Genomic DNA, 25,954 nt, shown 5'->3' on the forward strand with positions numbered 1-25,954 from the left:
ATCTTTCTCAGTTTACCCCTCGTTATGGTTTGGATGTGAGGTGTCCGCCAAAAGCTCATGTGTGAGACAATGCAAGAAGGTTCAGAGGAGAAATGACTGGGTTGTGAGAGTCTTAACCCAATCAGTGAATTAATCCCCTGATAGGGATTAACTGAGTGGTAACTGAAGTGGTAGGTGTGGCTGGAGGAGGTGGGAATGGGGGGCATGGCTTTGGGGTATATATTTGTATCTGGTAAGTAGAGTCTCTCTCTCTCTCTGCCTTCTGATCATGATGTGAGTTGCTTCCCTCCACCACACTCTTCTACCATGATGTTCTGTCTCACCTTGAGCCCTGAGGAATGGAGCCGGCCTTCTATGGGCTAAGACCTCTGAAACCATGAGGTCTCAAACTTTTTCTTCTTTGCAATTGTGCTGGTCTGGCCTTTAAGTCACAGCAGCGAAGAAGCTGACTAAAACACTCCTTGTACCAAGTCAATTACTGTTGGGATTTCTTTGAACATAGGCTATGATTATTTGGAGCTATTCTAGAGCACTACATGAGAGAATCATACTGTATGCATCCTTTGATGTCTTGCTTTTGGCACTATGCTTAAAGACCATTTAAGATAAGTCACTAATAAAAAAAAAAAGCAAAAATACTTAGAAAAAATGATACTGCACCAAGTCAATCACTGTTGGGATTCCTTTGAACATAGACTATGATTATTTGGGGCTATTCTAGAGCACTACATGAGAGAATCATACTGTATGCATCCTTTGATGTCTTGCTTTTGGCACTATGCTTAAAGACCATTTTAGATAACATAGTCACTAATAAAAAAAAAAAAAAAAAAAACACAAAAATACCAAGAAAAAATGGCACTGCACCATAAAAAGGATAGTTGTTTACAGTAAGCAAACAGGAACAAGTTGGGAATGGGTGCACAAGATGACTAAAATTTTTCACAATTATGTGCAACACATGCATATGTCAGAAAATGCCTTTGGAAGGAATACAAGTATTGATTTTGAGGTTACAAATAAATTTTAGTGAGTAGGTAAATTCACAGATACAGAACCTCTGAATAATGAGGATCAAATATACTGTTCTCTTATTCACAAATATTGGTTTTATGTAGTCATTAGCTCAAGGAATTAAACTGCTGTGAACATTCTAACAGAAGTCTTTGTGAAGATACGTTTTCATTTTTCTTAAGTAAATTTCTGAGAACAGAATTACTGGATTGTAGCATAGGCATATACTTAACTTTAAAAAACCTGACAAAATTCTTTCCAAATAGGTTTTTACTATTTCATAATCCTTCCTACTTCTGAATTACCAATGCAACCAATGGGGCCTAAAATAACATTTGGAGGGTATCAATTAACCCAGAAGCATGCCCTGAATTAGAGGAGTCATTTATGCAACAAGGGTTCTCATAGAGCCCCAGTCTCCTCAGATTCCCTCATTTGCCACAGCCTTCACATTTCTCCAACAGTCATCACACAACCAACACAGCTGCTCAGAGACCAGCAAGTCAGTGCTCACAGAGACACTCTGAGCAGCATTTGTCACAGTTCCCATGGGGCTAAAGACCTCTGTGATGAGTTCTTATATCACAATGTGATTATTGACTCCTCATATGTTAGTGTCATTTCTGGAATCTGCACAGAGTCAACCCTAAAATAAGAACTTCCTGCCAACCTCTTGCAGGAAATTGTACAGAGAGGCCCAATGTAATCTCTCAATGCAGCATTATTTATACTAATTTCCTACTCTTCCCTTTAATAATATTCCATTTTTTACCTATCTCCCTATTGATAGGTGTTTCTAGGGTTTTTCTTTTTAATGTAATATAACCTTCACATATATACCTCTACATTTTTACAAGTACATAATTTAAAATAATTATGTTAAACTTTTCTCTTATCAACTTGTCCTTCAAAAAATTGTATGAATTTTTATATCAACTTATAATCATTTGCAATGAGATTATGTTGGATCCAGTGTTTCCAGATCATGTTAATATTTCAGTGTTAAACCTGTAAAGATCCTGGAAATGACAATAACATCGAGAGTCAGTGATCACAGAGTGAAGTGAGGACACATTCCAGAGGTCCTTACCCCATGGGAACTGTGCTGAAGTTACCTAGGAGTCCTATCTTTGGAGAAGCTGTATTGGATCAAGTGAAAAGAGCAGGGGAAATGTGAAAGAAAGCCACCAGCAGATGAGGAAATTCAAGAAGAATACATCAGATATTTTCTCTCAGGACTGTTTTCATAACCAGCTTCCTTAAATCAGACCCTAGATCCCATTCCTACAGATAGTCTCCAGTTTTAACTAAGGTTATATTGGACAATCAGAAAACAGAGGTTGGTGTCTTGAATTCTGTAACCGAATCTTTCCCTAACTTCATGAATTCATAGTTTTTTCTTGTCTAGGTCAGAATTTCCCTCACAGAGAGAAGATTATCCAGGACAAGAAAAGAAAGACTATCATGGGCCAGATAAAGAACAAAATTTATGAAACTAGGAAAGAGTTAAAAATTGAACAGAAACTCCTCACATCGGCTCTCTCAGCCATTCCCAACTCCCTGCATTTTACTCTGCACAAAGAAATCTCATGATCTTTTATAATTGTGTAAAAGTGCATATAGCATTAATTTTACTATTTTTAAGAGTACAGTTTAGAAACATTAAACAAGTTCACGTTGCTGTCTATCTCCAGAACTCTTTATCTTGCAAAACTGAAATTCCATGACTGCTAAACAACAACTTCCCAATCCCTGCTCAGTAGTAACCTCAAGCAGCTATCACTCTACTTTCTGTCTCTATGAATATGCCCACTCTAGGCATTTCATACAAGTGAAATCATATAGTATTTGTCTTTTTTGTGACTGCCTTATTTCACTTAGTTAAACTTCATCCATATGTCAAAATTTCCTTCCTTTTCAAGGGTCAATAACAATCCATTTTATGTATATACCATATTTTATTTAATGATTCATTCATCAATTGGCACTTTGGTTGCTTACATATTTTGGCTATTATGAATAATGCTTGTAGAACACAGTATTATAAATGTTTCTTCAGAACTTTGCTTTCAATTCTTTGCATATCATCTTGTCCACAGTCCAACTGCACTAAAACATGGGAGAGGTTGCTGGGAGATCAAAGAAAACACCAGTGATGGCATGCAAGACATTTGTGCTATTGAAAAATGCTTATGGGGAAGGTCCAGGGGTGACAGGCTGACAGACAGGCACTTCACCAAGTCATGCCTCCATCCCTCAAGATACTGCTAAGAAAATAGTGTCCCCACACCTCTCAAAACTTTGTCTGGTAGCAACCAGCTAGATGAGTGGCACTTGTCCTCTCTAGAGTGCCCTCAATTCTGCACCAGTTACCACAGAGAGGGGTTTATAAGTTAGTCTACAGAAGCAGTGACATCATTAGTTTAGTCTGTTTTGTTCCTTGCATTACCAGCATTCCCCAGAAGCAACTGTCCTGGCCTGCATGCAAGAAAGCAGTTCCTACAGGTAATACTAGTTTTCCATGCTTACAATATATGTAAGAAAGAGACAGTGCCCTTCAAAATGCAATGTCTGGACATCGTAATCCAGACTCACTCTGGACTGAGCCTTTAGTTTCCAGGGGTTTTTTGTTCTTTTTTTGTTTTTGTTTTGTTTTGTTTGTTTGCGGTACTGGGGATTGAAACCAGGGCCTTTACCACTGAGATACATATTCAGTTTTTTAAGACAGAATCTTGCTAAGATGCTGAGGGTATCACTAAATTGCTGAGGCTGGCCTGAAACTTGCCATCCTCCTGTCTCAGCCTTCTGAATCACTGGGATTACAGGCAAACATCAAGGTGCCATCATTACTAGCTATTATTATTATTTCCCTTTTTTGGAATGACAATACTGAGATTCATAGAGGTTAAATAATTTTTCCTCAGACACATAGCTAATTAATAGTGGTGCTAGATTTTGCAACCAGATCTGATTCTGAAGCCTCATATCAAAGTCCCCATCATGTTACCTCACATAAATAAAGCTCCTCTCTTGTCCAATGTACTTTTTTAAAGGTTTGGAATAGGAAAAGTTCTGAACCTATTCCAACAGCTCTTAAAATGCAAAGAGCTGTTCCTAACTGATTTCAAACAAGTCAATCACTTTACTTGTTACTTTACGAAGGTAAAGATGATTCTTTAGAAAGCAAAAACAAGAATTAAAGAACTGACACCATTTGAAAGTTACAAATCCAGAGAAGTAAGGGTAAAGAAGAAAAGAAGAGTGAAGCAAAGAGACACATGAAATGAAGCAACAGGAAGATGTAAAAGACAAAGCAACATCTCAGAGCAACCCACTGCAGAGAAATAACAGTGGAAGCTTATTGTCCACTCCTTTCTCATTTCTTTTTTGGTTTTTTAAATGTGTAAGTTTCAACTGCCAGGATTTAACTACTCAAGACTTCATTACAGTACAGTCTTCCCCTTGACAGTCACTCACAGGAAGCCCAAACCAAAGCTGCAAGTGTGCCTCTGAACACAGATTAGAAAGCAGTGAGGTAGACTGGATAGGTATAGATTATAGACATGAGAGCTAGTCATGCCCAGAGCTTCAACTCAGATTCAAACCAGCTTGGAAAGTCCAGAGAAGATAAAACAGTGTTGTCTAAGAGGAAAGAAGGAAGAAGGCAGTTCGTTTTCTGATGCAAAGAAGAAATTTTGTGTCCAATAAATCTGACCTCACATTTATTCCATAAAAAATAGTAAGAATAAATATATAAAACACCTAGCAAGCATTGATCTCAATTTCTGACAGAAATAGAAAAGATTTTAGAAACAGCATCATTTGACACTTTTTCAGTTACAAGCAACAGAATACCCACCTCAAATTGTCCTACACACTGAGAGAGATTTAGTAAATGATTTAACTGCAACTACCTATTAAGAAGACCCAGATTCTGGTACAGATTCATCAGGACTTCAGCTGCATTTCTGGACAATTATCTAATCCTAATCCCTCTGTGGGTATGCTTAATCCTTAGATAAGATTCTCAATCACTACAAGATGACAGTTGTGATTCTGACTTCTCATTCACAAGCTACACTGTCTAGGAAAACACTCATTGTAATGCCATCTCAATCATGATATTTATGTTTAATAACCATTTGCATCATATATCCAACCTTAAGCAAACAGAGATCTCATTTCTATAAGATTAGGTCAAGCAGGTCATGGCTTTGAGGTGATTATGTCACAATAGAGGTAAGATAGAGTGAATGCTAGAAAAACAATCATACTGCCTATGTGTTAGTCAACTTTCCATTATTGTAACAAGTATCTGAGATAATCAACTTATAATGAGTAAAGGTTTATTTTGACTTACAGTTTTAGATCACAGTCCATGCATGATCGGTCAGCATCATTGTTTGGGATTCTGGTGGCACATCATGGTGGGAGTCAGTGGCAGAGTAAAACTTCTCACCTTGTGACCATAAAGCAAAAGACAAAGAGTTCAGGGTCCCACAATCCCCTTCAATGGCATATCCACAATGACTGAAAGAAGTACGAATAGGCCCCACTTCTTAAAGCTTCCACCACCTCCCATTAGCAGGCTGAGGACCATGTCTCTAATATAAGAGCCTTTGAGGGACATTCAAGAACCAAACCATAACATTTTTCCCTGGCTCCCATAGGTTCATTTCAACTTCACAATGCAAATGCACTCAATCCTCAAACATTGTCAAAGTCTTAAATGTATGAGCATTACTCAAAAGTTCAACTCAAAGTCTCATATGAGACTCAAGCAGACTCAGCTATGAGACCCTCTAAAAATCAAAAGAAAAGGTATATACATTTAAGAAACAACAGTGAGACAGGCACCCAGTAAACATTCTCATTCCATAAAGGAAAAACAAGAAAATAGCGAGGAAGGATTGAACCAAAGCAGGACTTAAAATCAGAATGGCAAACATTAAATCCTATAGCTCTACGATCAGCATCCAGAGCACATTCTGTTGGGATGCAAACTCCCAACAACTCCTTTGTTGGTTGCAGTCCACATGACCATGCCTCAAGTTGACTTTGCACACTACCTTTAGTTTCTCTCAGCAGGCTTTCTATGTTTCAGTCATCTCTAACTTAATGGAGTCTCTACTGCAGCTTCTATTTTACTCTTCAAGCTCCAATACCACCTTGTCAGAGGCTGCTTGTGGGACCTCTGAACCCAAAACACATGGCCTGGTCTCCCAAGCTTTCCTTTGAATCTTGATAGGTCTCTATAATCCCATAAATTACATTTTTCATGCCTGAAAAACCAGTACCAGGTCAATGATGCAAAGGTCTACCACCAGCACAAGCTATACCTGGGCTGGCTTGAACCATAGCTACACAGGATGTGCAAGATTTGCTGGGGAAAGGAATCTTAGGGAAGCAATTTTCCAGGTTCTTTTAGGTGTGCAGGTGTCCCATAGTCTTTTCTCCAAAGACTCTTCCTGGAATGTCTTTGAAACAAATTTTCATTTCTACATTTTTGAGCCTATGATGTCCTCAGCTTTGCCACCAAATTCCAAGATTTTCTAGGCATCTTTCCCATTATCCTGGTACTAGAGCACTCAACTTCTTTTTATGGGTACTAATGTCCAGATCAGCATCCAGAGCACATTCCTTGACTGCATCTTTACATGCACTCCTTTTTCACCAAACTGCAAATTTTTGAAATTTTTCTGATCTGCAACTTTTTGCTCCTGATCCTTAGTGTAAATTTGGCTAAAAGTAGCCAATAATACCAGTTCTGTTGCCTGAATGTCTTGTTGCCTTAAAATGTACTCTATCAAATAAATTTGTCTATCTTCTTTAAGCTCAGCCTCCCACAAAGTTTCAGAGCCTGAACAAAATATATACAAATTCTTTTTCACAGTGGAGCAAGTATGGCCTCTAGTCTAATTCCTAAGAAAATCTTCATTTTCATCTGAAACTTCATCAGCAGCCTTTATTGTCCTCATTCCAATCAGCATTCTGGTCTTTATTGAGCCCTAACCAAAATCATCTGTTAAGCTCCACTTACAACATTCTAGACTATCTCTTGCCCACTTCTCAAACCTTTCTGAATTCTTCCTGTGAACTAATTCCAACGATTTTTCCACATAACCAGGTATAGTAATAATAGCAAAAACAGTTTCATTTCTCAGTACCAATTTTCTGTGTTAGCTTTCAATTACTGTAATACATGAAACATAAGCTTATAAAGAGAATAGGATTATTTGACTCACAGGTTTAGAGATTTCTGTCCATGATCAAATGGTCCCATTGCTTTGGGCCTGTGATGGCACATCATGGTAGTAGAACAGGGACCACCATAGAGACAAAGGGCAAAAATGCTCTTCAGGACCTTGGCCCTAATAAAAATCCTTACTTATGTGTTTGTTCCCTGATTTAATGCTTCCATTGTCATCAAGTCAAAAGATTCCAATGTCTGGCATCAGTAGCAAGTGGTGAAGCAAAACTGCTAAATCATGCCTGGAAAGCAAAAAAAGACAGACAAAGGAGCCCACAATCCCTTTCAAGAGCACACACCCAGTGACCCCAAAATCTCCCAACAGTCTTGCCTCTTAACGTTTCTATCACCTCTAATAGTAGGCAGTAAACCATGTCTCTATATATGGGCCTTTGGGAGACACTGAATATTCAAATCATGGCAGTACACTACTGGAATCATCTGGTCTAGTCTCTCCATTATATGGATAAAACAATCTAAAACCCAAAGGTCATTCATTTTCTAAGTTTACATTGTTTTTCAATTCCAATTAAACCACAGTCTACAGAATATTATTATTCTACATATTTGCAAAGAAGGAGGTGAACTAGAGAAGAAAAGGTGTGATTTCAGAATAAATATGTAAATAATAGATAAGTATGTGGTAATAAATAGAGTGGGGTTAGAAGAGTTTACCCAGAGTACGAATAGAAATAGAAAAAGACCCATAATCAGATTTCAAACTCTTTAGAAAGCTAAAATGGGTCTACGAGGAGCAAATAAAAATGATAAATTTAAGATAAACAGAAATCAAATATGTGACATATATACATAAGTTTGTATGATATCCTTCAATTATTTTATAAATAAAGCTACAGGCCAAGAAAGATGACCCTCCTCTCCTGAGCTGAGGGTCAGACATGATAAAATCAAAAGGTTGGAGGAAAGAATGTAACCAGAGAACCACCTGCCTGGCCAGATACATTCTTGTTCCCTTGGTTGTTTCTTTTTACCTACCATAGCAAAACCTATTGGCTTATATCAGGGATCCATTTCTATACAATGCACAAAGGTTAAGGAAAAAGATCTTGGCAAGTTAGGAAAGAGAATAATTATCTCAATTTGATTAAAAACTTTTATACAAATTGCAACTCTCATCAAAATTAATGAACTGAATGCTTTCAAGATATGAAACAAGGCAACATTTTTCCAGAAGCATCACTCTTATTCAATATAGTAATCTTAATTCTAGCCATTGCAATAAGGAAGGAAAAGAAATTAAAGATGATCCCAATTGGAAAGGAAGAAATACATTCACACCTATTTCTAGATAATATTATTGTCTGGAAAATCCCAAGGACTCTACAAAAAGAAAAAAAAGAAAATTTCTAAAATATGTGAGTACAGCAAGGTTGCAGGATGTAAGATCAACACACAAAAATCAATGATATTTGTATACATTAATAATGAATATAGAGAATTCAAGACCAGAAATGCAATATCATTTATAATCACTACAAAGGAAATTAAATAATTAAATATGCACTTATCAATATATGTATAGGATCTGGATACAAAAAAATTGAAAATGGTAATAAAAGAAATCAAAAACTAAATAAAAGGAATGGCATGCCAGGTTCATATATTAATATATGAGAATCAATATATTAAAGTATTGATTCTCTCAGACTTATCTAAAGATTTAATAGAAATCCTATCAAAATTCCATCAAGGTTTATCACATAGAAAGAGAAATTTATTGAAATTTATACATGGAAAGTTATAATCCCTCGAATAGCTAAAATAATCTTGAAAAGGAGTATAGGGCTGGGGTTGTAACTCAGTGGTAGAGCACTTACCTAGCATGCATGATGCACTGTGTTCAATTCTCAGCACCACATATAAATAAATAAAATAAAGGTCCATTGAAAACTAAAAAAAACTATTTTTAAAAAAAAGTAAAAAGTGAAATAAATCATTGTATTTCTATTAAGACCTACTGTATAGTCAGAATAATCAAGACAGTGTGCTATTGGCACAGAGACAAAGCACAGTTCTGGGCTAGAGATACCAATCTGAAATCATAGAACATGTGCCCAGTGCAAACTTCTGAGAATTTGTTGACGTATGGCCATTTCTTCCTAGAAAGCAATGTTGCTTTTCTGCACTTAGCCCTCAGACTCTCAAATGAGGCCACAAACTTCCACAATCTGGCCCATAATCTACCTGAAAAACCTGGGAATATAGCCTCAGAATAAAGTCTAGCTCTTTCTCAACTTTTCACTTATTTTTACTAATCCCACTTCTTCCCACAGAAAATTTTCTAAAACTCCACCATGTCTTTGGAGTCAAGTATATTTCATAAACTAGCTATACTCCCAAATGCACCTGTACATTTGTTATGAGGTTCAGAAGAGTGTGTGGCATGCCTGGTTTTCATTCCATATTTTGGGAGTTAGTATGAGGAACTGTACAGTTTTATAAGACCCATGCTGTTTGATTGACTATGGTTGAAAAACTGTGGATATCTAATAACAAGACCTAGCTTCTACTTACAGTTTGCTACCATGTGTGACTTTGGGAAAATCACTTAAATTCTGTTTCAGTTCTGTTACTCACAGATCAGAAAGAAACAGTACCAGCCCAGTCCTATCTCCTCTTTCTAAGGTTGTTAGGACATTGCAATTTGATTATGGGTATAAGAAGCTTTCAAGTAAAAACCTTCATTTCTTAGCAACGAAAGAGCAAATTAAATGGGTAGTGTTAAGAAATGCAAGAAGATTTTTGTTCAGAAGTGTGCCAGTGCCACATTATGGAAAAGGGAGACCAGCACAATCCCAAGCCAAATCTCTATGGATATTCTTGGGTCAAAGACAGGTCATACTATTATCTTACATAGATACTAACAAGAACAAAGTGATATTAATACACAGAATATGTAAAGAACTCAAAAAATTAAGATTAAGAAAACAAATAATCCAATAAATAAATGAACTAAACAGACATTTCTCAAAAAAGAAATGCAAAAGGACAACAAATATGTAGAAAAATGTTCAACATCATTAGCAATCAGAGAAATGCTAATCAAAATTACACTGAGATTATATCTTACCCCATTAGAATGGCAACCTTGCTGGCAAGGATGGGGGAGAAAGGAACATTTCACATTGTTGGTTAGAGTGCAAATTAGTACAATCACTGTGGAAATCAGTATGGAGAGCCCTCAGAAGACCAGGAATAGAATCATTACTTGACCAAGTTATCTCACTTCTTGGTATCTATCCAAAAGAATTACAATCGGCATACTATAGTGATACTTGGATTCCAATGTTTATAGCAGGCACAATTCACAATAGCCAAGTTATGGAATCAACCTAGGTGTCCATCAACAGATAAATGGATAAAGAAAAAGTGGTATATTAACTACAATGGAGTTCTACTCAGACATAAAGAAGGAAAGTATGTCATTTTCAGGTAAATGGATGGAAAAATCATGGTAAGGGAAATAACCCAGACTCAGAAAGTCAAGTGTGTTTTCCCCTCAAGATTGGAGGGGTCTCATGAAAATGGAAGGGAGATCAGTAGAGGAGAAGCAGGGGAATGAGGGCTAAGGGAGGAAGGGAGGTAAAGGAGAAGAACCGAGGAATAAAATTGACCAAATCATGCTATACTCATGTATGAATATACCACAATGAATTCCACTTTTCTGTATAATTATAATGCACCAATGAAAAAAATAGACTTGTAAGTACTTAGAAAGAAGTCCAGAAGAGTAGAGCAAAGGTAACAGGGGAAGGGAGAAAGGTAGAGTAAGGGAGAATACTAAGGAATTAATTGGAACAAATTATGTTATATGCATATATGGAATATATCACAATGAACTCCACTACTATGTATAACAATGATGCACTAAAAAAAAATAAAGACAAAAAGAAACTTTAAAGGTTTCAACTGATATAAAGTATAATTAATTTCACATCTCAGACTAACCTGAAATAAACTCACCACTGACAGGTCTATAAAGAACTAGCTCAGTGCTTGGGATTCAGTAAGTGCTCAGTGAATGTTAGCTGCTACTGTTACTGCTCTTTCCCCTGTTAGTGTGCTCCCAATTGTGCAAAGACCACTATAGGAATCTATTATTAACTGAGAAAGCTTTTAGTTATGTAAATAGACTTCAAAGGCACTATCTTCTGAATCTTAAATCTTAGACCTATGTCATCTAGAATAGATACCCTTCCTCAACTGTGAAAATAACTGTTCCATGCTTTTCATTTCCTCCTTTCCTTAGCCCAAAGCTGGTGATCAGGACAGCAAAGACCAAGTTGGTGATAACATCTGAGTGATGAAACAGAGCTCAAAGGGAAAGATGAAACTAGTGTAACAAAGATGGGAGGGGCCAAGGAGAGTATAAGTTAACATTGAGGAGTTCAAGGCAAACATCAGGGACCCTGTCTCCCTGAGCTAAGGTGGAGGATCCTGTTCCTCGCAGCCTTGGAAACTCTGTGGGAAAGCTAAGTCCTGAGCCTACATCTCTCCTTTCCACAGGCAGCTGAACTACATCAAGTGGATGGCTTTTAGGAGGAGTAGCAAATAGAGGAAACCAAATCCAGCAATTCAAGGAATTAAGCTGCTTTTCCTTTCCTGAAAGGCCCCATAGAGGTATATTCTCCTCCCCCGATTCCCTGGAGCAGAAGGGTTTCCATTGGTCTGTCTGAAGCCATCTTCCTCCCTTGTTTATGAACTGCTTTCCAATCCCACTGAATACCCCAAACCTGAAAATACCCACTGAGTCTAGTGGACATTTCTGAGGAGACAAGTGAGCTGAGGATTCTGTACTCTGCTGACCTTCCAGATCTCACAGGGAAAGAACTGCACCATCATGAAACTTGTTTTCTATTTGGGTGTCCTTGCTGGTATGTGTTCAAGATCTTCTACTCTGTCTTATAAGCCACAGGTTAATGTAGGATTAGGGTAAGGAAGAGGCAGGATGTGTGAAGCGTGCAGAACAGTCAAGAAACACTGTCATGAGCAGAATTAGGGTCAACCCCATGTCCAGGGGCTCTCAGGATAGACTGAGTACACCCTTCTAGTGCTAAGCTACAGTACAAACCTACTTGGAGAATCCTCAACAGTGAGTGTTCCCACTTGGTTATTCCAAAAGGTAGGCCTCATTACCCTCTGGGCAAGTCCCAACATGGTCACAAAGACAGAGAACTCATTTTTTACCTCTATTTTCTCTTTTCCAAAACTTCAAAATGCAAGGGGTGGAGAAGGTAGGAATAAGAAATTTAGTATCAGAGGCTGCCTTCCATGAAGTTCTTCAGATTGGAGAATTTGCTGGTGAGGCATTTCTCAGGTTGTATCACATATTAGCTGTGTGAGATTGGGCAAGTTAATGAATCCATTCTGTGCTTCAGTTTTTTCAGTCAAGTAGGTATTTACTACCTACATTATAGAGTTGTGAAGATTAAATAAATCCATGCACTGGTTTCTAGAATTCAATGTCTCTTGCCCTTATTAGTAATCCACCCTTTTTTTCTTGGGATTTCTAACTCCATGATCACACAAAGAAGCATGTAGTGAGGTAGAAGCCCATGTTTGGGAGGATCAACAGAAGTACTAAGAACAGCCAAGACAAGACCAGTACTTCATTTCTGATACTAGAATTAGTCTTTCTGCCCTTTATAATCTAGGGATTTTTTAAATTACTTATAAAATTATCACATGTTCACATTAGAAATTTTGGGAATTTTTGAAGTAGAAAAAAATAGACATTCATCATCCCACCTCTCAGTCAAACGTGTGCTAATACTTTGAATTTACTCCCAGACTTAATTTTTGTATTTGAATAGTTTATTTCTTTTTTGGTAATTTTAGACAATTTCATTACATTATATATACATTTTATTGTTATTTTAACTTAAATGTCATTAATATTTCTTTTGGTGTTATTTTTATAAATATAATTTCTAATATATGTGATGTTCCACTTGTTCATGTGCTTTTTATTTTAATGTCCAAATTATATTAGACATTTATGTTTCCAATGTTTAGCTATTATATATGCACACAGTTATTCATAAACTTTAGACAAAGATTATCTCATTATTTCTTTAAAATGGATTCTTAGGGTTGGAATTATTAAGTCACAAGTTATGAACAATTTACAATTCCAGATGCCTACTTCTGAGTTGCTTTTTAAGAAGATAAAGTCAATTTGCAAGCTTTAAATGAGTCTTTCTTATTAGTCTTTCTTAGATTAACTATTATCAATATTAGCCAAAAATGATCATTATGAATATTAGATATAATGGCCATTTTGATTTAGTTTTAGTAGAAAAATTGTCAACTATATTCACATTTCCTGGCTACTTCATTTCTTTCTTAAAACCTTCCATGTTTCTTTTCAACTGGGAAGTTATCATCTTATTTGTTCTAATATTAATAATTAAGAATATTAATTATTTTCTCAGGGACATTTTTCTGTGCTCACTCACATGTGCAAAAAGAAGATTCTGCTCCCTATTTAGTATACCTCAAGTCTCACTTCAACCCCTGTGTGGGTGTCCTTATCAAAACCAGCTGGGTGCTGGCCCCAGCTCACTGCTACTTACCGTGAGTATTGAACATCCACATCTCCTGAAAGAGGGATTATTTATTCTAAATCAGTGATTCTCAATAGGAACAGTTTTTACCTCAGGGCACATTTGGAAGATATTTTTGGTTATCAAAATCAGGAAACAAGGCTAATGGCATCTAAAAGGGAAAGACCAGAGCAAGGATACCGCTGAACATCCTACAATGCATAGCACAGTGTCCCAAAATGTTCAGCCCAAAATTGTCATATTGCCGCCACTGAGAGACCCTGTGCTACATGTTATAGTTCTTCAATCTGCTATCAGTTTTTTTCAATTTTTTTTTTACTGGACATATGAATGCATTTTATCAATTAAGGATCCACTGATCATGTACTTAAATAGGGCAAATTGAGTTTTAAAAATAAACTAAGCCCAAAGGGATCGAGATAATACCAGGAAAATACAAAGAATAGTTCCATTACCTCAGGTTAATAATTAGAAAAATGCGTTGAGCACCCATATGCCTTAAAGGACAAGGGAAAGAGTGGTTTCAAGGAAGGCAGAGAGCCTGCATATGAAGAGACTCTAATAGGAGCAATCTGCAGCAATACTGCAGAAATGGAGCTGGGAGGATAAACACGTGGACCTCACCTTTCTCTTCTTATTGACCAAAATTCCAATCAGAAGCCTGACGATTTAATTCACATGTAACCTTCCAAAAGTGCAGAACGGGGTAGAACAGGGTTGTTAGTGGGTTTAGTGAAGAAAATAGAAAATATCCAACTCTCAGGTCATTCCATTCTCCAGTCTCAACCAAGGTGGAAATTGCCAATTGGATAGATAAGCACAGGAGAGGCTAGAAAATTTTCTTGGACATGCATTATTTTCCTCTCCACCACATTAAGGACACTACATTAAACACAGTGGCGAAGAGTCACACTACTGACTTCATGATCATGAGAAAATTTCTACTATGTGCCTCTACTACTTCATCTATAAAATGGGGATACACATAGGATCCACTGATCAGACTTATTGTAAGTTAGACAAGATAAGATAATTCAAATAAAGCACCTGGCACATCATTACATTCAATATTTTAGTGATGATGATGAGGAGGAGGAGGAGGAAGAGGAGGAGTGATTATTTCCAATCCTTATTCCAGAAATCTGAAAGTGCTGCTGGGAAATTTCAAGAGCAGAATCAGAGATGGGACAGAACAGACAATTAACCCTATTCAGATTATCCGTTACTGGAACCAGACTGACAGCTCCCCACAGGATGACCTCATGCTCATTAAGCTGTCTAAGCCTGCCATCTTAAACCATAAAGTCCAGATCCTTCCCCTTGCCACCAGCAATGTCCGGCCAGGAACAGTCTGCTTGCTCTCAGGTTTGGACTGGAGCCGGGAAAACAATGGTGAGTGCACCTCCCATAGCATATTGAGGTCATCAGTTATCCTTAAAGAGGAACATTCATGTCCTCAAAGCTGTGAGAAGAGAGGAGGGGAGAATGGCTCAAGACCCAAAGGAGAAGCTACAAAAGTGGTCTGGCAAAAAGGGACCTGTCCCAGAGTCATTTCTCCACCCCCAGGGTGTCTACTGCCCCACTGCTACCTCAGGGTTTTGGCAGCGGAAGTCATCAAGCCATCTAACTGCACAGAGGCCACCATTCCTGATCATCAGAGGCACAGTTCACATTAGGGAGGCTACAGACCTGCTTCCAACACATGTTCATTTTACATGTGAAGCACACCTCTGAGAACTTGAGTCTGGTCACATCTTATTCCACCAAGACTGGACAGAGTAGAAAGAAAACTCTGCATTTCAAAAATTCATAAAGACCTCTATTAAATTCTCAGGATTAACTCTCATAACTCTTCTTAGGGCTCATTTATTCCCTTTTTCTTATTCCTTATTTTTATCACACCTACACGAAAAGACAGTCAAAGTAGAGGGTAGGATTTAGGATTAAGTAGCAATTGAGAACAAGATGTTTTCTTTTGCCGCATCTTCTCTCAGGCAGACACCCAGACTTACGGCAGAACTTGGAGTCCCCTGTGATGACTGATAAAGACTGCAAGAAAACTGAACAAGGAAAAAAACACCGGAACTCCTTATGTGTTAAGTTTGTGAAAGTATTCAACCGGATTTTTGGGGTAATCTTTTCTTTATATTCAACTTTCATTTATGTTTTTGTGTCTACTTAACTATTTAACCACAATACAACTTTTTTAATTTCTAACTTTTTTGAGAATTTGATAAGGTCACTTGTAAAGACACCATTGTTGCTTAGTCATGTGCTCTCCTTATAGAGTATATTCATGAAAGAGCACTATGTAGTACCTCTAGTTGATAACACTTTGCTAGATGTTCATTCTCTACAAACAAAAATGGTAAAAACAGACACTGTTTTTAAAAAATCAATCTTCACAAGTGAAACTGATTTCACCAATTCAAAAAAATGGGGTTTGACTCATTTCACACATAATTCTAAAGAGGCTATTCTCAGACTTTCCAGGATCACACAGGCTAGTTACAGCAAAGCTAGGAAAAGGACCGAAGCACTCTGTCTCCCACAATTCAGTGCTCTTTTCACGACACAACGTGTTGTCTCTCAACAGAGCTCACCTAAGTTGGGGACAAGGAAGTGTTCCTGTGAGGAAAGGGCCTGACCATCTCTCTTTCTCTCTGATTTCTAATAGGAGGTGGCCGTGGCTACTGTCATCTGCAAAAACAAGCTCCAGGGAATTGAGGTTGGACACTTCATGGGAGGAGATGTTGGAATCTATACCAATATTTACAAATATGTATCCTGGATTGAGAAAAGCACTAAGGACAAGAACAAATGAAGAGAAATGAAAGCCTACTTCTCCCTCTGCATCCCACTGTCTGTGCCAATGACTCCACAAGCTTAAGCTCAAAATAAAATCTCCAAATAGAAATTTATGGGTGCAGCACACCAGTAGCCCATGTCTTCTTATTTGTGTCTCTACTCACATTCTATAACATAGGAAGAAAGGAGAAGTTACGGACATTCTACTGGGTTGTATTCATCATCTCATATAATGCTCACAAAACATCTTGCATTACCTTTAATTCCCCTTAACAATTGAGAAAATTGAGGCTAAAACATTAATCATACCTCATAGATTTTAAAGCCTGGAAAAGAACCCCAAATGTCAGATTCTAAATCCTGTGCTCTTAGGCCTCAACATTATGGGGAGTCCATGGCATCGAAAGAAATGTTGCTCCATTCTTCCCTCACCCCCCATCCCCCATGTACATGTATGATTACACGAATGGTATGAATCTACATCATGTACAACCACAGAAACGAAATGATGTACCCCATTTGTGTACAATGAAAAAAATGCAGTCTGTAAAAAATAATTTTTTTTAAAAAGGAAATGTTGACATCTATTTCCCTGCTCTCTCTCTTATTCAGACTTTAAGCTCTCACATGTGGCTAAGATCCCAGGTACTGGAATAAGCTTTCCTAAGAATAGCATGTTTCATCTCAGGGCTGCATTGATTTCAGAATGCTACAGAGAGACAGTCAGTAGAAGAATGGAAATTACAAAACAAAACTTAAAGACAGTATCAACACCTGTAAATCAAGTCCAAAAGGGAGACAGCTGTTTTAGAGTGAGGTGAAGATGTCTTCTAGATCCAAGGAGGACATAAACCTGCTCTTCACAATGGGACATGAAAAACCTTCAATGCCTTCAATGACTTCAATTTAAAACACCTCAGCTGCCCTGAGAATAAATTCTAAACCCACTAGAATGGTATCCAAGTCTCCTTGAGATTTCCCACCCACTCCTTCCCACCACCCCAAAAAACTCTCAATACATCACCTTCCATTTGACATTGCTTCCTGACACTGCAAAATGCAAATTTGGGTACAAAAGAATGTGAGAGGAAAATGTAGAGTCTAAAGCCCTCCCTTTATGTTGGAAACCTGGTCAAGACCCAAATATAACAAAGTTAGATCCATTCTAAAACTTCTTGAACTGAAGTCAAGTCTTCAAGCAATGAACACAAAGGCAGTATTGTCACAGGCATTGAAGAATTTTCTCTTCTATATTCCTATAATTTAAGCAGAGACAAATCACACCAAATCACTAACCAATAATAATTGCAGCCCTCTTAGAATACTATTGGCCAGACACAGTGACCAGCAGCACAGACTGATGCATCAAAACTATACTTTGCCAGACTATAGGTGCCATTCTACTCAGATCCCCCCTCTGCTCTTTCCTCCACACCTGGCTTTTGCATCCAAGTTGTGCTGTGCTCACTCATGAAGGGATGGGCTTCACTAATGTTATCTCGCAGATCTCAATCCAAATCTCCCCAAAAGGGTGAGAGACTGTATTCTCCCTTGGACAGAGATTAAATAAAAAGAATATGCTCTTAAGAGCCTAGTAGGTTGCTTGTAGATCCATGAAGTGTCTGCTCATTTCCTTAGCTCATTTAATATCTCTAGTAATAAGAGAAATGCAAATCAAAACTACCCTAAGATTTCATCACACCTCAGTATGGCGAATATCAAGAATACAAGCAACAATAGGTGTTGGCAAGGATGTAGGGAAAAAGGTGCACTCATACGTTGCTGGCAGCATTGCAAATTAGTGCAGTCACTCTGGAAAGCAGTGTGGAGATACCTTAGAAAACTTGGAATGGAACCACCATTTGACCCAGCTATCCCACTCCTTGGCCTATACCCAAAGGATTTAAATCAGCATACTACAGTGATGCAGCCACATCAATGTTCATAGCTGCTCAATTCACAATAGCTAGATTGTGGAACCAACCTAGATGCCCTTCAACTGATGAATGGATAAAGAAACTGTGGTATATATACACAATGAAATACTACTAAACAAAGAAGAATTAAATTATGGCATTTGCAGGTAAATGGATGCAGTTGGAGAATATCATGCTGAGATAAGCCAATCCCAAAAACCCAAAGGCCGAATGATCTCTCTGATAAGCAGATGATAATACATAACGGTGGGTGGGAGGGAGGCAATAATGGAGGAAGGATGGATTGTATAGAGGAAAAAGAGGGGTGGGAGGGGGTGGGGGAAGGAAAAATAACAGAATGAAACAAACATCATTACCCTATGTACAGGTATGATTACACAAATGGTGCAACTCTACTTTGTGTACAACCAGAGAAACAACAATTGTACACCAATTGTACAATAAATCAAAATAAATAAATTTTTTAAAAAAGAAACTCAAAAAAAAAAAAAGAGCACAGTAGGTCACCAATTTTTCATTTTGTTTGTCTCTTAGAAGATCTCATTATGAAAAGTCTCAGAGTCACACCTTCATGTGGACCCTGGAAAGAAACACTGGAACTCAAGTGTCATAACAAAATCTGCCATGTTCATTTGCATAAGAAACAGGAAGGCCTTAGAAGATGGAAAGATTTTCTATGTTTGTGGATAGGCAGAATTAGTATTATCAAAATGGCCATTCTCCCAAAAGCACTATACAGATTTAATGCAAGTCCTATTAAGGTTTCAATGGTGTTCTTCATAGAAATAGAAAAAGCAGTCATGAAATTCACTTGGAAAAATAAGAGGCCCAGAGTAACCAAAACAATCCTTAGCAAGAAAAGTAATGCAGGAAGCACCTCAATACCAGACATTAAATCATACTACAGAGCTATAGTAACAAAAACAGCATGATATTGAGCAAAAGTAGAATTAAAGACCAATGGAACAGAAGACACAGAGACATACCCACATAAATACAGTTATCTGACAAAGGCACCATAAAAATACATTGGAGAAAGGAGAGCCTCTTCAATAAATGGTGCTGGGAAAACTGGAAATCCACATGTAACAAAATGAAATTAAATTCCTGTCTCTCATCCTGCACAAAATTCAACTCAAAGTGGATCAAGGACATAGGCATTAGACCAGAGACCCTGTGCATATTAGAAGAAAAAGTAGGTCCGACTTTCCATTATACTGGCTCAGGAAGAGACTTCCTCAATAAGACTCCTAAAGCACAAGAAGTAAAATCAAGGATCAATAAGTGGGATGGCATCACACTAACAAACTGCTTTATAGCAAAGGAAACAGTCAAGAACATGAACAGAGAGCCTACAGAATGGGAGAGAATCTGTACCACTTACACCTCAGATAGAGCACTAAACTCCAAGATATATTATATACAATAAGGAACTCAAAAAAAACTTAACACCAAAAAACAAATAACCCAATCAAGAAATGGGCTAAGGAACTGAACAGGCTCTTCACAGAAGAATAAATATGATTGGTCAACAAATATATGAAAAAGTGTTCAACATCTCTAGAAATTAGAGAAATGCAAATCAAAACTACACTGAGATTCCATCTCTAGTCAGAATGGCAGTTATCAAGAATGTAAGTAACAATGAATGTCACAAGGATGTGGGGAAAAAGCTTCACTTATACATTGATGGTGGGACTGCAAAATGGTGCAACCACTCTGGAAAGCAGTCTGAAGATTCCTCAGAAAACCTAGAATGGAACCACCATATTTGGTCCAGTTATCCCACTCCTCAGTATAGACCCAAAGGACTCAAAATCAGCACACCTATAGTAATGTAGTCACAATCAATACTTATAGCAGTTCAATTCACAATAGCCAAGCTATGGAACCAACCTAGATGCCCTTCAACAGATGAATGGATAAAGAAAATGTGGTATATATACACAATGGAATATTAGCCACAAAGAAGAATGAAATGATGGCATTTGCCGATAAACAGATGGAACTGGAAACTATCATTCTAAATGAAATAAGCCAGTCCCAAAAAACCAAAGGCCAAATGTTCTCTCTGATATGTGGGTGCTAACCCATAACAAGGCAGGTTATGGAGGGGGAAGTATAGAAGAGGTTCATTGGATTAGACAAGTGGGAATGAAGAGAATTGGGGGATGGGAATAGGAAAGACAGTAGAATGAATTGGGCATACTTTCCTATCCTTATATATGAATATACAACCAATGTACAACTACATACATGTTCTTTCTCTTTCTTTCTCTTTCTCTTTCTTGCTCTCTCTTCCTCTCTCCCACACACAACTCTTTGATGTTGGGGCTGTACTATCCATCCTAAGATGGCAGTATTCCTGGCCTCCACTACTAGATGACAGTACTATGTCCTCCTCCCTCAGTCATGACAATCAAATAATGAGGAACAGAATTGCTTCTGGTTGAGAAATGGCACTAGTGCCCTGAATCTAGGTGGGCCCTATAAATACTTCAGTGAATAAAAGTACTGCAAAAGGGATTCCATGTATAACATTTAACTGTTCTGGCAGCTTCTTAGAGAGCTTTAGAGATGCTCCCTAATATACTATAAGAAGCCCAAGCAACATGAAGAAACCAATGTAGGCTCTCTAACTCACCTCCCAGCAAACAGCCCACATCAACTGCCAGCCAGGAGGGTGAGTCTTTCAATCTAGTGGAAACACCTAACAATTGTATGAGAATTTCTGAGCAAAAACCACTCAGTTACACAAATATGAGAGATGACCAATTATTGTTTTAAGTAACTAAGTTTTGGAATAATCATGCAGCAATGGAATAGAAAGAATAATAAAAGGTAGGTGAGAAAAGAGTAAGAAGAAACTGAAGACAGGAGTCAGTAATGTTTATAACCACAATACTAGTTATAAAATCACAAAGTCATAAATGTTAGTCATTTATAATCAAGTATTTTTTTGTGATTAACAAAAAGAAAATAGAAATGCTAGAATTAAGCCTTGTACCTGAAAGATTTAGGATCACTTTAATTTGAAAAGCATAAACAAAATAATTTGATTATTTGTGTTCCATAACAGCAATTTATTATAGCAAAAAGAAGAGTATAGCCATTTAACTGACACAGGGTTTTAAATTCAAACTGTACCACTGTCTAGATATTTTCACCCTAACAATGAAGCATTACACATAAGACAAAATCATATTTTCTAAAATTCCCTGAAACTTCTATTCAATGCAATAGATAATTTTTAAAAAGGGTAAAAAAGCATGAAATGTAACATTATTTGGCATAAGATAAGATTGACTATTCTCTTAATTAGAAGTCAGGAGTAGCTACTCTCATATCTGACAAAGTAGACTTCAAACAAAAATTAATCAGAAGAGTCAAAGAAGATCACTTCACATTGGTAAAGGGAACAATCAAGAAGATATAATAATAATAAATATTTATGCCCCAAACATGGGTGCAACTAATTACATAAAAAAGACACTACTCAAATTGAAGCCTCAGATAGACCCTAGTACTATAATACTGTATGATTTTAAAACACCTCTCTCAGAATCAGATAGGCCATCCAGACATAAACTCATTAAAGACTTTTTGTACCTGAAAAATATTATAAATTAAATGAAATTAACAGACATTTATAGAATATTTCATCCAACAACAGCTGGATACACTTTCTTCTCAGAAGCTCATGGAAACTTCTCCAAAATATACCATATGTTAAGTCACAAAGCAACTCTTAGCAAATACCAAAAAAACTGATACAACTCCTTGTATCTTATCAGATCAAAATGGAATAAAATTTGAAATCAACATCAAAAACTCTACAGACACTTCATAAACACATGAAGACTGAACAACACACTTTTGAATGATGAATGGGTGATAGAAGAAATGAGGGAAGAAATTAAAAACTTCTTAGACTTTTAATACAACATACAAGAACCTCTGGGACACTATGAAGGCAGTTATAAGAGGAAAGTTTATAGCCTGAGTGCCTACAGAAGAAAATCAGAAAGACCCTAGATAAACAACATAATGATGTGTCTTAAAGCCCTTGATAAAGAAGAAAAAAATCCAAAACCAGTAGAAGAAAGGAAATAACTAAGATCAGAACTGAAATCAATGAAATGCAGAATAAAAAAAATATACAAAGTATCAATGAAACTTGAGTTGGTTCTTTGAAAAGATAAACATGATTGATAAACTCTTAGCCAAAGTAACCAAAAGAAAAAGGGAGAACACCCAAATTAATGCAATTAGAGATGAAAAAAGGAGAGACCATCAGGACATCACAGAAATCCAGCAGGACATTAGGGATTATTTTGAAAATTTATAATCCAATAAATTGAAAACCAATAAGAAATAGATGTATTTATAGACAAATAACAATCTGCCAAAACTGAATCAAGAGGACACAGAAAACCTAAATAGACAAATAACTTGCAATGAGCTAGAAACAGTAATAAACAGCCTTCCAACAACAACAAAATTAAAAAACCCAGGACTAGATGGATTCTAAGCTGCATTCTAACAAACTTTAAAGAAGAACTAATGCCAATACTCCTCAAATTATTCCATGAAATAGGAAGGGAACACTTTCAAATTAATTCTGTGAAGGCACTCATACCAAAACTAGATAAGGACACGTCAAGGAAACAAAACTATAGACCAATATCCTGATGAATTTAGATGCAAAAATATTTAATAAAATATTAGCAAATCTTGTTCAACAACATAGTAAGAAGATTATATATGATGACCAAGTTTGTTTTATTCCAGAGATGCAAGGATTGTTTAATATACACAAATCAATAAAAGTAATCAATAAATGTAATTCCTTATATGAATAGAATTAAGAAAAAATCACTTGGTCATCTCAATAGATGCAGAGAAGACCTTTGATAAAACTCAGCACCCATTCATGATAAAAACATTCATTGATTTTTCAGATACTGAAACAGCCTTGCATTACTGGGAAAATATCACCCATATGTACTCTATAATTATTTTTATGTTTGGTTGAATTCAGTTTGCTAGTATTCTGTTGAGTTTTTTTACATCTATATTCATAGGAGACATTGATTTTTAGTTTCTTTTCTTGCAATTTCTTTGTCTTCTTGTTATCAAGGTAACACTGGTCTCACTGAATGAACCAGGAAGTCTTCCTTCCTCTTCTATTTTTTTGATTGGGGTTTATAAAAGATTGAAATTAACTCTGAAAATGTTTGGCAGAATTTACCAGTGAAGACATTTGGTCATAGATTTTCTTTGTGGAGTTTTAAAAAAATTATTATTACAAATTTAATTTCTTTTTATAGGTCTTTTCAAATAGGGGGGTTGGTTTCAGTACTTTGTGGATTATATGGCTTTTATTCTTTACTAAGTTACTGGAGTAAATGGTGTTTATACAATGTTAAAAAATTCCTGCATTCTTGGGATAAACAACTTGATTGTGTCATATTGCATTTTTTTAAGATTTTTTTAATGTATTTTCTTTTTTAGTTGTGGTAGACACAATAGCTTTATTTTATTTTTATGTGGTGCTGAGGATCGAACCCAGGGCCTCAAAGTGTGCTAGGTGAGCACTCTACCTCTGAGCCACAACCCCAGCTCCCCATTATTGCCATTTTTAATCACCATTGTCCTTCTGTTTTCTAACAACTTGATCTTTTATATTTTGAATATTTACTTCTATACTTTAATGTTAAATGAGTCTATAATTTTCATCTTGTGTTTATTTCTGTATTGTTTTGGTGTCAAGATTGCATTAACCTCCAAACAAAGCTTGAGGGGAATTACCATTTATTTTTCTATTCTCTGGAAGAGTTTTTTTTTTTTTTTAATTTTATACTACATCTTGGCAAACTTTACCTGTAAAACTTCCGGAACTTTTTTTCTATGTGGAAATATTTTAACTACTACTGTTTTAATCTATCAAATCAAATAGTTAAATTCTTATTTCTTCCTAAATCAGTTTTGGTAAATTGCATTTTCCTAGAAATTCATAATTTCATGTTTTCAAATTTATAGAACTGAAGTAATATTTTTATGATATTTTTAATATTTAATTTTTTATATCTGCAGGTAAGGACTATTTTGCATTTGTTAATTTTTTTACTTGTTCTAATTAGTTATACATGACAGTAGAATGCATTTTGACATATCATACATAAATGAAGTATAACTTCTCTTTTCTCCAGTTGTATGTGATATAGGGTTACACTGGTGGTTGTGTAATCATGTATGCACATAGGGTAATAATGTCTGATTCATTCTACTATAATTCCTACCCCCATACTCCCTTCCACACCCCTCTGTCTAATCCCAAGTATCTCTATTCTTCCCTAGACTCCCATTCCCTTATTGTGAATTAGCATATGCATATCAGAGAAAACATTCAGCTTTTGGTTCTTTGGGATTGGCTTATTTTGTTTAGCATGATATTCTCCAGTTCCATCCATTGAATGGCAAATGCTATAATTTCATGTTTCTTTAAGGCTGAGTAATATTCCATTGTGTATATATACCACAATTTCTTTATCCGTTCTTCTGTTGAAGGGGACCTACTTTGTTCTATAGTTTTGCTATTGTGAACAATTTTGCATTTATGTCATTTAGTTTCTCTCATTTATTCTTTTTTGTTTTTTTTTTTTGTTTGTTTTTTTTTTGTTTTTACTGTAATGGTAATTTTATTTTTTGAGAAAAATAAGAAGAAATTGCAAGTTTGCTTATTATCTAGACCCACTCTAGATCTATAACTTCATAACTTTTAATTTCTAAAAGTCTTTAGTTTGGCAAGCATATTTCATATTTCCAAAACAATTTTCTTAGGACCAATTCTTCCACAGAGTAATTTAAAGATGTACAAATACCTGGATGCTGAAAACGTGACAATGAAGTAATTCTTCAGGGACACAAAAAAGAAAAATGGGCTGTACACCTCCTATAATTTCATTTCCAACCTACAGTAAATTCAAGCTACAAGGACAAGTATCTTAAGGAAAATTACAATTAAAATTACAATTAAATTAATTGAATTGTCTCAGTTTCCCATTATCAAAAAATTTTAATACTGTTCATTGTTCATAAATACTTTATAACAGGCATGTTAATTCCAAGAAAGGAATAAATAGGTATCTGCAGACTTAGTACAAATAAGCTAGTTAAGAAGATGGATGATGTGCACCTTGGATATTTCAATACTTAGCCATGTCAATTCTGGAAGCAAAGGGTTTCTACATTTCTTTTTTGTATGCATTTTACCTTTAACTTGTTTTTTAAATTTTTTTATTTGTTCTTATTAGTTATACATAATCTTAGAATGTAATTTGACATATTATACATAT

General features: G+C 36.3%; 1 protein-coding gene across 1 annotated transcript; it reads left to right on the forward strand.

Annotated features, from left to right (window-relative positions):
* Positions 1-12,125: 12,125 nt before the first annotated feature.
* Positions 12,126-16,675, forward strand: Prss37 (serine protease 37). Its single transcript, XM_047562933.1, has 5 exons — positions 12,126-12,159; positions 13,720-13,861; positions 14,990-15,243; positions 15,846-15,982; positions 16,529-16,675. Exons 1-5 carry the CDS (start codon positions 12,126-12,128, stop codon positions 16,673-16,675), a joined length of 714 nt encoding a protein of 237 aa, XP_047418889.1.
* The last annotated feature ends 9,279 nt before the right edge of the window (positions 16,676-25,954 follow it).

This window comes from Sciurus carolinensis, chromosome 8 (assembly GCF_902686445.1).
Source record: "Sciurus carolinensis chromosome 8, mSciCar1.2, whole genome shotgun sequence".
Taxonomy (NCBI): Eukaryota; Metazoa; Chordata; class Mammalia; order Rodentia; family Sciuridae; genus Sciurus; species Sciurus carolinensis.